This window comes from Apis florea, unplaced genomic scaffold, assembly GCF_048593485.1.
Source record: "Apis florea isolate Af1SG1 unplaced genomic scaffold, ASM4859348v1 contig_2350_pilon, whole genome shotgun sequence".
Lineage (NCBI taxonomy): Eukaryota > Metazoa > Arthropoda > Insecta > Hymenoptera > Apidae > Apis > Apis florea.
The window spans coordinates 5,012,900-5,028,525 of record NW_028256565.1 but is presented as its reverse complement, the minus strand read 5'-3'; the positions used below and the strand labels follow the sequence as shown (position 1 = coordinate 5,028,525).

The 15,626-nt window shown below is 39.6% G+C and overlaps 2 protein-coding genes across 7 annotated transcripts in view; one reads left to right on the top strand and one right to left on the bottom strand.

Annotated features, from left to right (window-relative positions):
• LOC100866315 (CDAN1-interacting nuclease 1) overlaps positions 1-15,626 on the bottom strand; it is a 131,049-nt gene that overhangs the window by 80,984 nt on the left and 34,439 nt on the right. The gene's annotated exons all lie outside the window — the stretch shown is intronic.
• The window catches only part of LOC100865960 (neprilysin-1), a 66,875-nt gene that overhangs the window by 39,571 nt on the left and 11,678 nt on the right, over positions 1-15,626 (top strand). For 5 of the 6 annotated variants that reach the window (XM_086904761.1, XM_086904760.1, XM_031918368.2 and 2 more), the window contains one exon: positions 1,989-2,084. The exons of the other annotated variant lie outside the window; for it this stretch is intronic. In XM_086904761.1, coding sequence (XP_086760887.1) covers positions 1,989-2,084 — 96 coding nt within the window. The remainder of the gene's footprint in view (positions 1-1,988; positions 2,085-15,626) is intronic. 6 annotated transcript variants of the gene reach the window in all.

Here is a 15,626-nt window from a genome sequence, read left to right as displayed (position 1 = left end):
ATCGTACACGTGTAAAATGTGAATGAAAGACAAAAAAAAATAGAGAGAGAGAGAGAGAGAGAGAGGAAGGGAAGAATGGAAAACGATTCGTTCTTTTTTTTTTTCCTTTTTTTTAACAAGCGACAAACAAATAGGCGTGTATACGTGAATTTTGTGTGCGATTAACTACATGAAACAAACGAACCACATCGGGTCTCGAAGCGGAGAGAATTTTAATCGCGCGACTGTTCCTGTTTCGATGGTCGCATTACGTACGTGTAGATGTGTCGTGTGGACGTTCCATTTCGTAACGGAGAGAGAGAGAGAGAGAGAGAGAAAGAGAGTATCGTTTCATTATGCTAACGAAATATCGATTATGATAATGCATCCGATTGGACTGCGTGATATTATTGTTGTACGACAAGGATGATACGCGATCGACCTCGTCGCGGCACGTTTCTAACGCGCGTTTCTTCCACGCAATTTTTTTTTTCCTTTTTTTCAGATTGTCGTGCGCAAATACAAGTTCGATCTTAAAAATGTTTATCTTCGTTATATGACAACCGGTTAAAAAGAATCACGTAATAAACACGATCCTTGGAACGATGATTGTCGGTTGTGATGGAGAACTTTCTTTTCTTTTTTTTTTTCTCCTCTCTTCTATTTTTCTTCTCTTTATTTATTTTTCAATCGTGCACGATTGAAATAAATATATATCGTGTTCTCGGCAACAATTTCGCGTACTGTCATCGATCTAACGAGGCGATTCGTGATTAATTTGGAAACCGTTCCAGACTAACGCATTTCATCCACGTTACGAGTCATTAACGAAATCGAATAATCGATGCTGCGATTATACGTAATAGCTATTAATTCTCTCGTTCGTATTCTATTGTTCAACAAAAAGTTCTTTCGCGCTCGTAACGTGAATTAATTACAAGAGGGATGAGGGATATTCGAGATTACATCCGATCAATCGTCGAAAACAATTCGTCGTTTCGCTCCGCTCGTGATGATAATAATATCGTTCTGTTTAGAGATTTTTATTAAACGGAGAGGGGGCGGAAAAATGAACTCTACGAATCGGGGAACCGAGAAAGAGCATTCTCCATTGTCGGATGTTTGCGCAATTTAAAGTAGCAAAGGAAAAAAGAAGGGGAGAGGAAAAAAAAAAAAAAGTAGTCTGCATCTCTCTAAGGTTAAAAACTGGAAGTGCGCGATAAAGAGGTGAAATTAGCTCGGCTAATTCTTCTCGGCTAATTAACCGTCGTTGGGAACGTTAAATGGCCCCGCAATGCGTTCGGAAAATTATTAAAACGAAGCGTATTTTTCAATATAGAATAATAGATCCGACGATCGCTGTACACAACTTGATAGAGATTCGAATATTTTAATAAAATCATTTTCGATTGAGTGTAGCCGTAGTGTTGAAATCGTGATGCAGAATTCTGCGCGGTTGTTATTGGAAATCGTGTTTGAGTTTTGCGTAATCACCGCGACGAAATCGAGTCGAAATCGAGTAGATATAAGAGGACAGTTCGTTAGAATTATAAAAATACGAAAGTCTTTTAATAATCTGATTTAACGTTCGATAATCGAGAGCAGAATGATCGGTTGATAAAATATCATTTTTATGTTACCAACAAGTAGAGCAGAGGCTCGGCCAACTGTTGTTGGGATAATCGCGTTCCTGTTCCACTCTGCACACACAGGTTTACGCGCGCGAATACAACGATGCGTGATCCGTTCAATGCGGTGTATCCGTTTTCGATTCCGTTCAAATGTACGCTTAGCACGGAATCGAAGGTCGGAACGAGGGTAAATATTTGGCTCGAAAGGATCAAAGTCTGGTATTGCGATTTAATATATACCTATGTATGTATATATGTGTGTGTGTGTGTGTGTAAGCGAAGCGGGGGATGTTTGGACGCGGAGGATAGTTTTGTAGTAAGCACGAACGATAGATTATCGAACGATTAGCTGAACGTGGTGTGTGTGTCGTGTCACAGGAAGAAGGATTACGATGGGCCAAGGCGTACTCGATGATGGAGAAGCAGGAAAAGAGGGCGGTGCACGAGGAAAGCCGAGCTTATACCATGATCAAGGTACGTGAGTAATTGTATCCTGACAACCTTTGGAAAATTCCTTTTGATACACGAGCTTCGATGTCCAATTGCGCTATCCTTTGCACGAAGCGAGAATCAAAAGTGACTGAACACCGATTATATCAATCTTTAATATTATCGAGTGGGAAAGATCAAACGGGATGTTACGGTCCTCGACATTTTTCATTATCGCGGTGGAAACGAACGCGATAATGATTAACCGAATCGATAAGCTTCTATCATCTGAACGCGTAAGTATCGATCGTAATACCTTGTTGCAAATACCTTTGCTGCAAGGATAAATTAAAGATCGAGAAATGTAACGTGTTAAATATCATAGACAACTATTGACTTTAGATTCGTGTATTTTTTTGTATAATTTTTCCAATCCAATTTTCTTCTAAGCGATAAATAAATTTCTTGCTTTTGACTCTCGCTCGAAATAAAATATCGATGCGCCATTTCTTTCGGTTATTCGATTAAACGGCAATTTCGATGGCAAAGATTTCGAACGAGAAAATTATCGAGGATTTCTTTCTTCGAACGATATTTTACTCGTACGTTTTCGTTCATTTTTATTTATTTATTTTTTTTTTTTTTTTTGCGTAATTGTGTGTGTGCGTAATACATCACGTATTGTATGTTTCGTCACCACTAAATCCTCCTCACTAATAAACTTCTCTCTTCCTGTTCCACCTAATGGAATCGACGAAACATCCACCTCTCCGTTAAATTATCGATATTGTGATCGATGAATACAAACAATCCAATAACTATAATAAAAATAATTCTTATTATTTCTTCTTCGATGTTATTATATCAAAGATATATATTTCTTTCATGAAGAATTTCTTCTATCGTTTCGTATCTATTCGCGAGGATTTTATCAATGACAATAATGAAAAACGCATGGGAACGCATTACGAATAACACGCAAGCGTTATGTCGAGTCTCCACGATTCGTGCATCATTTTCGTCGCGACTTTCGTCCGAGCAGGCGGCGGATAATTGCGCCCTCTCTCCTTCGACGAGCTATGCGAAATTGGAACGCGACGTACCGATCGATCGATGGGAATGAAACCGGCGCCGATACGATCGAAATTATTATTAATTTCGCTGGAATCGAGCCCTCGTCTTGGAGAATGAAGCGAGGCCGAGCACTTGGGACCCCTCTCGAATATCAATTAATACGTTTCGAAACTCGGTTCGAAGCACGGAGAGAGGGGGAGAGGAGGTGAGGGGGGTTGCGATCCACCGTTTCGCCGCGATGACTGATCGACCCGGCCTTGCGCTTCGTCCCCCTTCCTTCGACATAACGGATGAGTACAAATTATGTTTGCATTCGAAAGACGTATTGTTCGAGTCCCTCCACAACTGTGGTGACTGAAGTTCGAGGATTAAACGTTTGTTTGGATTCACGGCGAGGATCTTCCGGATTCCCCGTCCGTCCATGATTAATCGGACGAGAAAAATTGTTTTTGAAGGTGGATCGATCGTTGACATCGTTTTTCGACGGCGATCAGATCCTGAGAGGGTGTACATCTTGAGGAAGGAAATTTGTTTAACGAATCTGACTTTTATCTTGGAAATTAATTAATGAAAAAAATACAAATTATATATATATATATATGGAAATAGAAATTAATAGGAAAGAATATAATAATTGATTATTAGGAAAGCATAGAAATTATATACAAATATACATTAATAGGAAGAATTGAACAAATATCTTTGCAAGTGTAGTTTCGATGCTTCGAAAGATGAGCAGGATATACATTTCGAAAATAAGTTATTGGATGAACTTGACTTTTATCTTGGAATGTGAGAATTAATTAAGGAAAATGTAGAAATTATATGTACGAATATAAATTAATAGGGAGGAGTACAATTGAATAAATATTTCTGCTTCTCATCTCAAGTGTACTTTCTAATTAATCTGACTTTTATCTTGCACGTGGAAATTGATTAAGGAAAGCATAGAAATTATATACAAATATACATTAATAGGAAGTATTGAACAAATATCTTTGCAAGTGTAGTTTCGATGCCTCGAAAGATGAACGGGATATACATCTTGAAAGTAAAGGAATTTATTGAATGAACCTGACTTTTATCTTCCACGTGAAAATTAATTAAGGAAAGAATAGAAGAATAATTATATACAAATATAAATTAATAATAGGAAGGATTGAACAAATATTTTTGCAAGTGTACTTTCAATCATTGAATGACTTTTATCTTCCACGTGAAAATTAATTAAGGAAAAAAATACAAATTGTACGTATAAATTAAATATTTTTGCAAGTGTATTTTCTAATGAATCTGACTTTTATTCTTGCACGTGGAAATTGATTAAGGAAAGAATACAAATTGTATACAAATATAAATCAATAGGAAGAATTGGACAAATATCTTTGCAAGTGTACTTTCTTAACGCCCAGAGAGATGAGGAGGAAAGGAAGAGAGATAGATAGAGGGAAGATAATAAGGTGTCGGGGATCGAGTCGTGCGGATTTTTCTCATTTTTTCGCGGAACGAAAAATGCGTCCGAAAGAGACGTGGCCCCGAGACGTCGGGTACACTTGACCTACTTGTCGATTCTGTCGAAATCTCAATCCCGATATTAACCGTGATCGTGCCGATTTAATCCATAAGTATTCGCGGCCCGACGTGATCGATGGAACGTCGGCGGGCTAATTGGGTTGGCTGTATACCGTCGAATAAAGCCATCGTAGCCGGATATCTGCTGCCTCGTTATCTCGATAAAAAATAGCGAGAAAAGGGAGAAGCAACATTCTCGAAAAGTCATTTATACTTGCTTACTCTACTTGCTTTGGGAATAATTTATACAACGTTGCCGATACTTGCAACTTGTTATTTGTGAAAAGAAAGTATTCGAGAGTTAAATAAAATTGTTAAAACCATAGAAATATGCGTGTTAAATTCTCGAAAGTAATTGCTTTCAATTAATAATAAGACTGTTAGGACTGTTACTCTTCGTCGATTTCTAGGAAGGCAAAACGTGTTCAAAACACGAAAGAAACGCGGAAACTTTAAAATGGATTTTCCTTTAAAAGAGATTTTTCCAATTCCCCAATTGCCAAATAATAACCTTCCAACACTTTCGACGAGCCACTTTTCACAAAAAAAAAAAAAAGAAAGCCTCGCAAATGTGTGGATCAGCAAAACATCGGAGGAGATTCCGATCAAGATAAATTCACCACGTCCCATTCACCAGTCTAGTCTCGATCCTTTCTCGTGTCGTTTCGATCTCTTAAAAGGAAAGGAGGAAGCTTGAATACGCTTGAATACTTGGCGTCGACTTGGAAGGGTTTATAAATGATTCGCGGTTTAAATATCGTGGATTTGTAAGAGAGATTTGTAAGAAGAAAGCCGTGTGCACGTGCGTGCATGCACGATACAGGCCGTGTGTACATAAACGTTGATGGAATCTCTTAAAAGTGAGTGTGAATAGTGCGTGACGAGCGAGAAAACCAAAGGGTATGAAACGAGGCTTCCCCGTGATAGAACATCACGGGATTCAACTTCTAAAAATAGTCTCCACGTCTCTCTGCACAAACCTCGCTTGCGAAAGCAAGAAATTCGCGCAACTTTGGGGGATTAATTGTCTTTTTGCCCGATCTTTTCGAGATTCAACGCGAGTTTCGCCCGCATGCAAAAGACAGGTGGTGATGATTTGACAACGAAATCGCTCGTTGAGTCGAAATTTCTACCGAATGTTATCCATGAATGAATATTTTTTTTTTTTTTTTTTTGCGAATTGAAGATATTTCTATCTACAACTCGGGATATATTTGATTTGGTTAAAATGTTTGTTCGAATAACATCGCGTCACTTGTTGCCCGAAAGAATTCAAAGATGCGTGTATTTATTTGAAATATTATTTCGATAGAGAGCAAGGATGGAGAGAGAGAGAGAGAGAGCGGCTTCCAATAGAATAGTTTGTTCGAATAAATAGAAGGGTAAATCGTTCACGTGTTGTTCGCGTGAAAAGTTTATATCAAAAACATCCCTAACAAGAATTCTATTAAATGAATTTCGATTCGATTGGTTAGTTTCGCATAAAAGAGAGAGAGGGTAAACGTTGCGTTAGATCGTGCGTTTGAAAAGTTTCGTTATCTATCTCTAGGTTGGAGTGGAGAATCGTTTCAGTGAAACAGAATTGGGGCGGCAATGAAACGAGCAATGGGAAACGAAATGGAAGAAAAATGGAAAGACGAGAAACGATTCGTTCTACTTCGCTTAATCCAAGGGGAAGGCTAAATTTGAGAAGTTTCGTTGAACTGCTTTTCGATTATGCCTCGTATTTATCGAATATCCTTTCGCTATATTATCATAAAATTGCATCCCTCCTTGCATCACGTACGAACCTCGTTCCAACCTGAAAATTACTGAAAACTTTTATCGACGTGAGAATCAAGAGAAATGAAAGAAAGACATAGCTCGAATACTTTTCAGATATACGACTTGATGCAACGAAGCGTCGTTGTGGACGATCGGTATTTCCACGAGTTCGTCCCGAATTAAAGACAACGGTCTCGCTTTACACGGGGAAGGAGAAAGACATATCTCAACGCGGCCATTCGGTCCCCGTGAAAGATGCCGTGTTTTATTACTGGTGTACTTTTTCCACCACGACGCGATAAATCTCGCGCGAATTTGTGGCGGCCGATCGTCTCGTGGGAATCACGTTTCGAGCAAAACGTCCTCCATTGTAGATCCTCCGTTACAACGATCTTGTTGCCTGCATAGATTTTTTTTTTTTTTTTTTGATTTTTTGTTTTTTCGTCAGAGGATAACGAGACACCAATGAAAGGAGACGAATGATTTTTTGAAGAAAACTGATTTCGTTGATCTTGAGGAATTGAAAAAAGTAAATTCGAAGGATAATAATATTTTGAAAAGTAAAGTAAATGAAAAGGAAAAAGGAAAGGTTGGAAATTTATTAGGAGGAGGCGAAATCCGATTCTTTGAAGATCTTAATTTCAAGCATGGATTTTTTTCGTCAAAGGATGACGAGACACCAATCGAAAAAGGAGACGAAAGATTTTTTGGAAAGTTGATTTCGTTGATCTTTTGAAATTGAATAATGTACGGGAAAAGGAAAAGTAAATTTATTGTATCGAAAGGAATTAGAATGGAGAGAGTTAAGAGGCAAATTCTGATCGTAAGTTTCTTTGAGGCTAGATGTGCAAGAGAAAAAGAGAAATTGAGGAATGAAAAAAAAAAAAATTGTGATCACAGCTGCTTTGAAGATTAACATTTTGAAAGATAAAATGAATAAAAAGAAAAAGGAAAATTAGGAGACAAAATCTTAAAGATGTTAATTTCAAAATGTTGGAGGGGAAAAAAGGAGAAAATGGGGAAGGAATAAAAAGCAAATGTCTGATCTTCTCCTTTTTGAAGATCTCGACATTTCGAATTACGAAATAAAAGAAGGATTTAAGAAATTTTAGAAACCTCTCTCTTCGAAGGACGGTCAAAAATCACAAGCTTTGACATTAATGGAAGATAAAATCGTCTTTTTGCAGTTTATTCATACAAACGTAAATCGATTCGCGAAACGACGTGAATAGCTTTTATCGATACCATTAAGTTTAATCTTGTGTATACTATTAGATATATATATATACAACCATTCGAAAAGTCAAAAGGAAATGGGAACACATATACCCGTATATGGAACTATAAAGCTTACATAGTGGAAACGTACGATTTTTATTTCTGCTCTCGTTATCGACGTCTCGTTCGAGGACATTACGCCAGTCTCGTTTCTCGAATATGGTTTTCTAAGTGGTCGCAATGTCCCCGCGACACGGTTCTAACTCACCGAAATCAACCGATCTCGAATCAAATACTCGCAGCACAATCGAGGACAACAATTGAAATAACTATCCGTCACGATTAACCACCCATCTCTTACGACACTTTTATCCAAGATCTGCTTTCAACACAGATCCTGCTTTCTCCGTGCATCATCGAGCAAAGGAATCGAGATCGATCCGCTCGAAGGAGAGAGAGAGAGAGAGAGAGAGAGAGAGGCGAATTTTTCTCGAACGGTTAAATTGAAATTTATCTCGTGGACGAGTTATGCTTCCATCTTCTCTGATTCACGCCCTTCCTCCCCCGGGGGATGGAAACAAGGAAGTGAATTAAGATGAAATGTGGACTCCTTGTCGTGCAACTACGAGCAACTCGAAAGTCCCCAGCAACTCTTGGCGGCCCCCAGCTCGCTTCTTGGCCGCTCCTCTTCCGGCGAGAGTTTCCCATTCTCGCCGTTTTCCCCAAGATATTCGTTTCTCTCCGCGAATCCCAGTAATTTCCTCCTCGTTTCAATTTCTTTCCTTCTTTCTTTCAGTTTTCAGAGGGGAAACGATACGCGCGATCAATTCGAAACGATCGGCACATTTATTTGCTTGCCTCCGTTCGTTCTGCGAACCAATTCGTGGTATATAATTCACGAAGCCTTAGCATTGCGCAAAATGACGTAACAAAATAAATATGTGCACATGCACGAATACACGGGTTTATAGAATACACGCTTAGATGCAAGATTCTCGTGATCGATAATCGACCGATGATGAAGGACAATCGAGCACGTGTTTTCCAAAGTACGACTTTGGAATCCATTGCCGTGCAAATGATTGTGAAAAGATTGCGAGCGATTCAAAGATCCGAAAAGATTCGATTCGATTAAAATTTATCCGCCTCTCTCGTAACGAGTAATAAAAATTCTAACTGCCTGCGATTTGATTAACAATTTCTCGGATAATTTTATCAAACACAGAGAACGATTCTTCGTTCGATATCACAAATCAGAATTAAACTGTTGAAAAAGTAACTAACTTAAAAATTTCTTGAATAAAGTTGCTTCAACTAATTATTTATTAAGGCACTTAATTATTTCCAATTACGGTATTACGTTTCGAACGATAAATTATTTTAAGTAACTTTATTCGTAACTTCAACTGTTAAATTTTCCCTCATCATAAACCAATCATTTCCTCGTCCTTTCCTTTTCGTTTAAATGTAATAATAATGATTGTGCACAAAAATGTGCGCGTCGCTTGGCAAACGAAAAACGAACTCGTTCGAATTTCCTTTCCTCCACGTATGTAAAGATGGCCGCCCTTAATACAGTTTCGCGAATTCGACCTTATCAACGAGCGCTACATACCAAATGAAGAAGTTGGCACAAGCTACCTTGGGTTCAGTTTACCGCGGCGAGTCATAACTGTCTCGCGGTGCAACGCTCAGAATTAATTCTCGCGGTGGTAATATTGCAAGTGATTTGCTAAGATCGTATCCGCCAGTGTATACCTAGGCCGGTGGAGTCTAGGCATAATGCCAAATAACGACGCTATCATAAGGGAAGGGAATTATTGCAGGCGATGTCCCCAAAACATTTTGACGTTTCGATTGTCGAATTGTAAAACGAAACTACTTTTCCAAACAGATGTTGCTCGATTCCATCGTCAAGCAGAATAAAATCTCTTTCGTTGCGAAATTAGATATAGATATTTTTAATTCCACGCTTCTAGGGATTTTTCAACTTTGTTGGATACTTTGTAGTGGCCAATTGATGAACGAGAGTGCAGCACTGTCATCGATCTTTCTTAAGCATCTTCCATTTCAACGGTTACGTTTACATTTCATTCTACGAAATACCAAAGTTTAAATTAAAATTTTACTTTCGTTTTATTATATTATTTTCTTTCATGATTCAAGAAAGACTCGACGATTGTGATTGAGCGTACAGTTTTCACATCCAGCGGTTTCGAGCACATTGGGATATTCGAGTCGGTCGAAAAATCGATGAAATCGAACAGCGTCTCTCGAGATGAGGAAAATCTTCTCCGCGGTAGAAGATTCAAGCGGGCAGAGATTTCCCCGAACGTATTAGCAACGTGGTTTCCATCAATTTAGCCCGCCGAGAATGGAAGAAATTCGAAACGATTACACGCGAGATTCAGAAAGAGGAGATATTCCGCTTGATCTCGCAATATGAATCTCGATAAATGAAGAGCAGCCTTCCACTGGAACGGAAGGAAGGGAAACAGGATCTTACGGCTTAGAAAAGAAAAATATGGGGCGGAGAAAAAGATCGATGGCGTCTGAGGAGGAGATTCTGAAATTCGTTTCTCGCAAAATCTCGGTGACGAAATCTTGGTTCCAATCCCGCTTTCGATTCGCTTTCGTTTCGTTTCGATCGCAAAATTCTAATTTTTCGAATTTATCAGACACGATAAATAGATTACGAACTACTCTCTGGAGGGGTGTCGTTCGACTGTCGAAAATCGTCGTAATCTGGTCGATGGAAGAGCGACACGAGTTTCGGGATAATTAATTCCTCGATGGAAGGATTTTAAAGGAAAGGATGGCGGCCGAGGGGAGACGCATCGGGCATAATGATTATGAGAGCTGGTGAATTATGGCGGAGCGTTTCCTCGTAAATTTGACGGGGATATATCCGCCAGAATAATCTTTCTTGGCGGGTAAAACGTCCGGATTCTCGCCCGCTTCCGACGAATTTAATCTTCGTAATTGATTCATTCACCCGGCGACGTTACAAGTCGAATGATTTCGCGCTCAAACCAACGTTTCCCTCTCCGCATCGTTGAAATGCATCGCGTTAAACAAAATTTAACTTTTTTTTTTTTTCCTTTTTGGTCAGCCTCGGGATAACAATTTTTTTTCCTAGGCCGGCAAATTAAACAAAGGCCGAGGCCGAAACGAAATTGCGAATTCAACGGCGGCGTAAATGAAGTACGACTCCCGGCAGAAACTCCTCCGCCGAGACCCTAAAAGAATGTTTCTCTTTCACGGCGCAAGAGGTTGTGTGTTGTTTTGAAAAAAATATACTCGAAAGAAACGGCGAAACCGAAACTCGGCCAATTGTAACGCGGAAACAAGCGAGCTTAATTAACCAGGGACTCGTTCCCTCAAAACGTCGAGTCTGAATTAGCAAATTCAACAATGCTCCGCGAGTCTATGACGCGCCTTAATACAATTCGTAATTATATCGATATATTAATATTCTACTTTTGTGTCGTTCGTATCGTGGACGAGTTTTATGGAGAAAGGGGGGGGGGGGGGGGGAAAAAAGAGTTTTGTCAATTTATCTTATACGGCGAAGTTACGTTTACATCGAATAACTTCTCGATCGGATTTCAAGTCGTTAAAACTTGCGGATGGACAATTAAAAGTCGTATCAATTTAATTTTGCGAGAGTTCGCGGCAACTCGAGTTTAGAGAAGGAAATTATTGTTTTTACTACGCTTGGCGTTAAACGGACGATTCACCGATTAATCATCGTCCCGATCGATGTTGTTCTGCGCTAGAAGTTCGAATCGATATTCGAGATCGAGCGAGAGAAATCTATTCGAAAAAAAAAAAAAAAGACGAAAAAGAAGAATAGGAACACAGAAAGTAAATCCATTTGCCATTTTTCACGGTCTTTAGCGCGTGAACATTAATCCAGCCATCACGAGGCTGAATGGAGAACCGTCGTCGCGAGTCTATTTAAACCGTGACGTTTAATAAATGATTACACGTCGTTTTTTTCCAATTCGGCACCGTTTCCAATCTCCTTTGTTCCCTCCCCCCTTTTAAATTTTTAACGAAGACTCCATTCTCTCTCCTCCCCTAAATAATTTTAAACTCGACTTTGTTCACCGACGAAATTTCGAGAGATCGGATAAAGATCGGCCGAATAAATAGCCGGATTCGTTGCTGCCTCTCCACGGCAATCGGTGTATACACGCGGCGGATCACATCACCGATCTGCTGCTGCTGCCCTCTCGAGCCGCCCTCTCGACTTTACCCCTCTCGGATCCTCTCGAATGGAAATCGAGAACTCGGCGTATCGTCGAGCTCGAAAGGGAAATGGCTCGCGTGCGAGCTCTTTCCTTCGTTCCGAGTTCACAATCAACCGTGCCTGCGCTGTAGAAATATAGGATAAGAGGGAGGAAAGGGTATAGACCGCTCGAGCAGTCTCGAGAGATTAATTAAGAGACACTTGCAGCCGCACGATAACTATACGAGCTATATTTCTTGATTGTTTATATATACTACGCAACGATCTTACGTTCTTCATCTTGATCTTTTTAATCACAAGGAAACGAGAGAGAGAGAGCGATCGTTTGAAAAATGAAGGTTTATTATTGTTATACGTACGAGAAACGAGGAAAGTTTCGATAATATAAAATTTCAAATTAATTAATAATCTCTCAACCGTTTCTTATTCTTTTCTCTCTCTCTCTCTCTCCCCTGTGTTTTAACTTCGCTTATCGTTGTATTTATTCCACGGATTGATCTACGTTTTCATAAATCATCGCCCAAAAATTTTCGTCCGCGTCCAATTTCATCTCGCGTATTTCGGATGCTTCGTTTAATTTTCTACGCGCATCCTTTTCGTGGCTCTCTTAAAAGCTCTATAATACGTATAATTTACGACCATCACCACCACCACAACCGCTACGATTAGTCCATAAATATTACACGCGCGCGTGCGTCTAAACACCGATTCGCTCGAATCCACTCGAAATTCGATAATTCTTAACAATTGATATAAATTATTCAATTAATCGAAAAGATTAAGGTTAAATGGATCGAAAAAAAACTCGATCGTCGTTCTCGATTCTCGATTTCATCGGGCGCGAGAACGTTCACAGATACACGGATGCTCGATTAAATTTAATAAAGCCTGATAAATTTTCGAATTGTGGCCAGCATCGATATTAATTCGCGCGATGAATATTAATAGCCATAGTTACTCACTTGCCGAGATATCCCCTCGTTCTTTTTTTTCCCCCCCAAAAATCGAACCTTGCTCGTTCTCGTTTCGCGAAAACCTTTTCATTCTTTGCGATTCACACGAGGAGGATGAAAATTGGATCTCCTTTTCTTTTCTCCTATCGAAAAATTCGTTAATTTTCGATAGGACTTCCTTCCTTCCGGACTCTCCACGATTCCTGGCCCGGTGCGTCGCGCCGATTCAATTCGGTGGATCGATCGAATCGAGGCGACGACAAAGTCCCTGGACGCAGAGAGGGTGTTGCGCGACCATTTCGATTAATAAAGCCGTCCCCGCTTTTAATGAAATTTCCCGCAATGTTTACGAATCGACGTTGACGACGACGACGGTAATTAAAAGTCGCGCTTCTCGGGGAATAAACGCGTGGAAATTCTGACCGGATACGTTTTCCACGCAATGCTTTCGCCTCGAATATTTTCCAATTCGTGCGGTTAATTTAACTTTCCAATTTTATATATTTTATTCGCGATCATTTGCACGCAAAGGTCGTTCTTCTCTTTTTATGCTCGAAAGAGAGAGAGAGAGAGAAAGGGAGTATCGATGCGCGGTCAAGATATCCGAGCGAGCAAAGCGACGTTTTCACGTTCAACTCTCGAGATCACCGGGTAAACAGAGGATTAAAAACTTTGCTCCTGGATAAATCTGCGCAATAAGCAGTTTTTTCCCCCGATTTATCGCGGTAAATATGACTGTCGCTTCTGCCAGAATCCCCGCAAATGAAACCATCTCGCGGAAAGCAAACGTTGCACGGAAGATATTTAAACATAAACGGGAAATTGGCGCGATGGATTTAAACTCGTCACTTTTTTATATATTTAGATTTTAAATTCTCTCCTCCCTTTTCTTCTATGTCCTTTCTACCAGTTAAATAAGAAGGTATTAACGCGAAATACCGATACATCGATAGCTTTGAAGAAATTCGGATTAACTTTTTAAAAAAGTTTAAATACGCGATATTTTCCCTCGAGGAAACGTTTTCCCTCGTGGAATATTCCGATATACGCGATATATTCACAGTGGATTCTGGAGAACGCACAAACCCACACAAGGATACGCGAAAATTTTATTCGACGACCAAATGGATTTGTTTATTATTCGTCGGATTGGACGAAGAATAGAGCGAGCGTGTTAAAACTTGTAACGTTTTAACGTGCAGAATTAATTCTCCAAAGACGTGGCATCAACAGTGTGGCGACGAGACGAGCCTGGTTCGTGGACGAGAACTAACGTTCAAAACTATTCACCCTCGATTTATTCTCGACCTCTCGCTCGGCTCGCTTTCATATCCGGCACCGTGTTCCACCATTTCGTCACCGTCACTCTAATTAAGGCTGGAAATTCGACTAAATGCATCCACCCCCCGTTCAAATGCTCGTGGATTCAGATCCGACCCGTTCCTCTCGTCCACCACCACTTCTTCCCCCGACGCTTGCTTGGGGGACGCGTTTACATGCAAATCGAATTGAAATTTAAATTAATGATCCCTCTGCGCTGCCCCTTCGAACCCTCCGGGACTCGCCTCGATATCGCGTTAATTTTCATCTTTGATAATTTGCTTCTATACCGCACACGGTGAATCCCTGTCCAAAAAGAAAGAAATCTGCTTGAATCGATATTTGCAAGATCTTTCTAAAAGAAAGAAAAGATATTTTTCTTTTATTTTTCTAAAAAAAAAAAAAAAAAACTCTCCAACTTCGTCCAAGTGACAATGTTTCAAGGATTCGCGAGGAAAGACAGAAAATTTGTTCAGGGAGAAACGATATTCGCTTCCTCAAAGTAGAAACGTATATCCTTACGTTTCTCCCGCGTGGCAATTACATTAAGCCAGTTTATGGAAACCAAACCGGACGCAATTTTCGCCGAGCTCTTTGTCCCGCTAATTACAGCAAACGAACCCAGAGCCCATTCCGCTTAATTCCTGAAAACGATGAGCGGCCACGCGAAGCGGCCGCCGGCTTTGTCGCAGCGTGGATTTAATAAATTCACCGTTTCGCCGCTTTTATATATATTCACCGGCGTGTAAGCTGTGTTTTACGTGTATTTTTACCAAGTTCCCTCTACATCCTCCTGAAAGGATAAGTAAGCAAGTTAAGCCGGCGAAGAATAAAGCGGCCGGTTTGCTGCTGAGAATTATTGGATTCGTCTTATTAATTTATTTATATATATAATGAAAAACGTTCGTTCGATGTTTAAAAAATTTATAATTAAAAGAATCTGATTTCACATCTGATGATATTGAAATTCTCGTCGTCGTTTAACAATTTTTACGAATGAAAACGCGATTAAATTGGAATATATATATATATAAAACATTCGTAAAAATTGTTAAACGACGATGAGAATTTCAATGTCATCAGATGTGAAATCAGATTCTTTTAATTATAAATTTTTTTAGACATCGAACGAACGTTCTTTTCTGGATCAATTTTAAAATTTGCATAAAAGAAAAGGATGCAAGTCTCGTTCCACGATGCTCATTAATTTCATCGAGCGCGAAATTATCGTCGAGTGAAAGATTTTAAAGGTTTATTATTCCTTCCGTTTTTTATTCCTTCGATTCAAGCAAAATTTTCAAGAATTCGTCAACACCGAGTGAAAGCGCCAATTTTACAAATTAACGAAATATAATATTCTCGTCGCAGAATACTTTGTATTTGTTCGATCGATTCAGTGAAAATTTCCTAGAAACGCGATCCTGGAAAAGT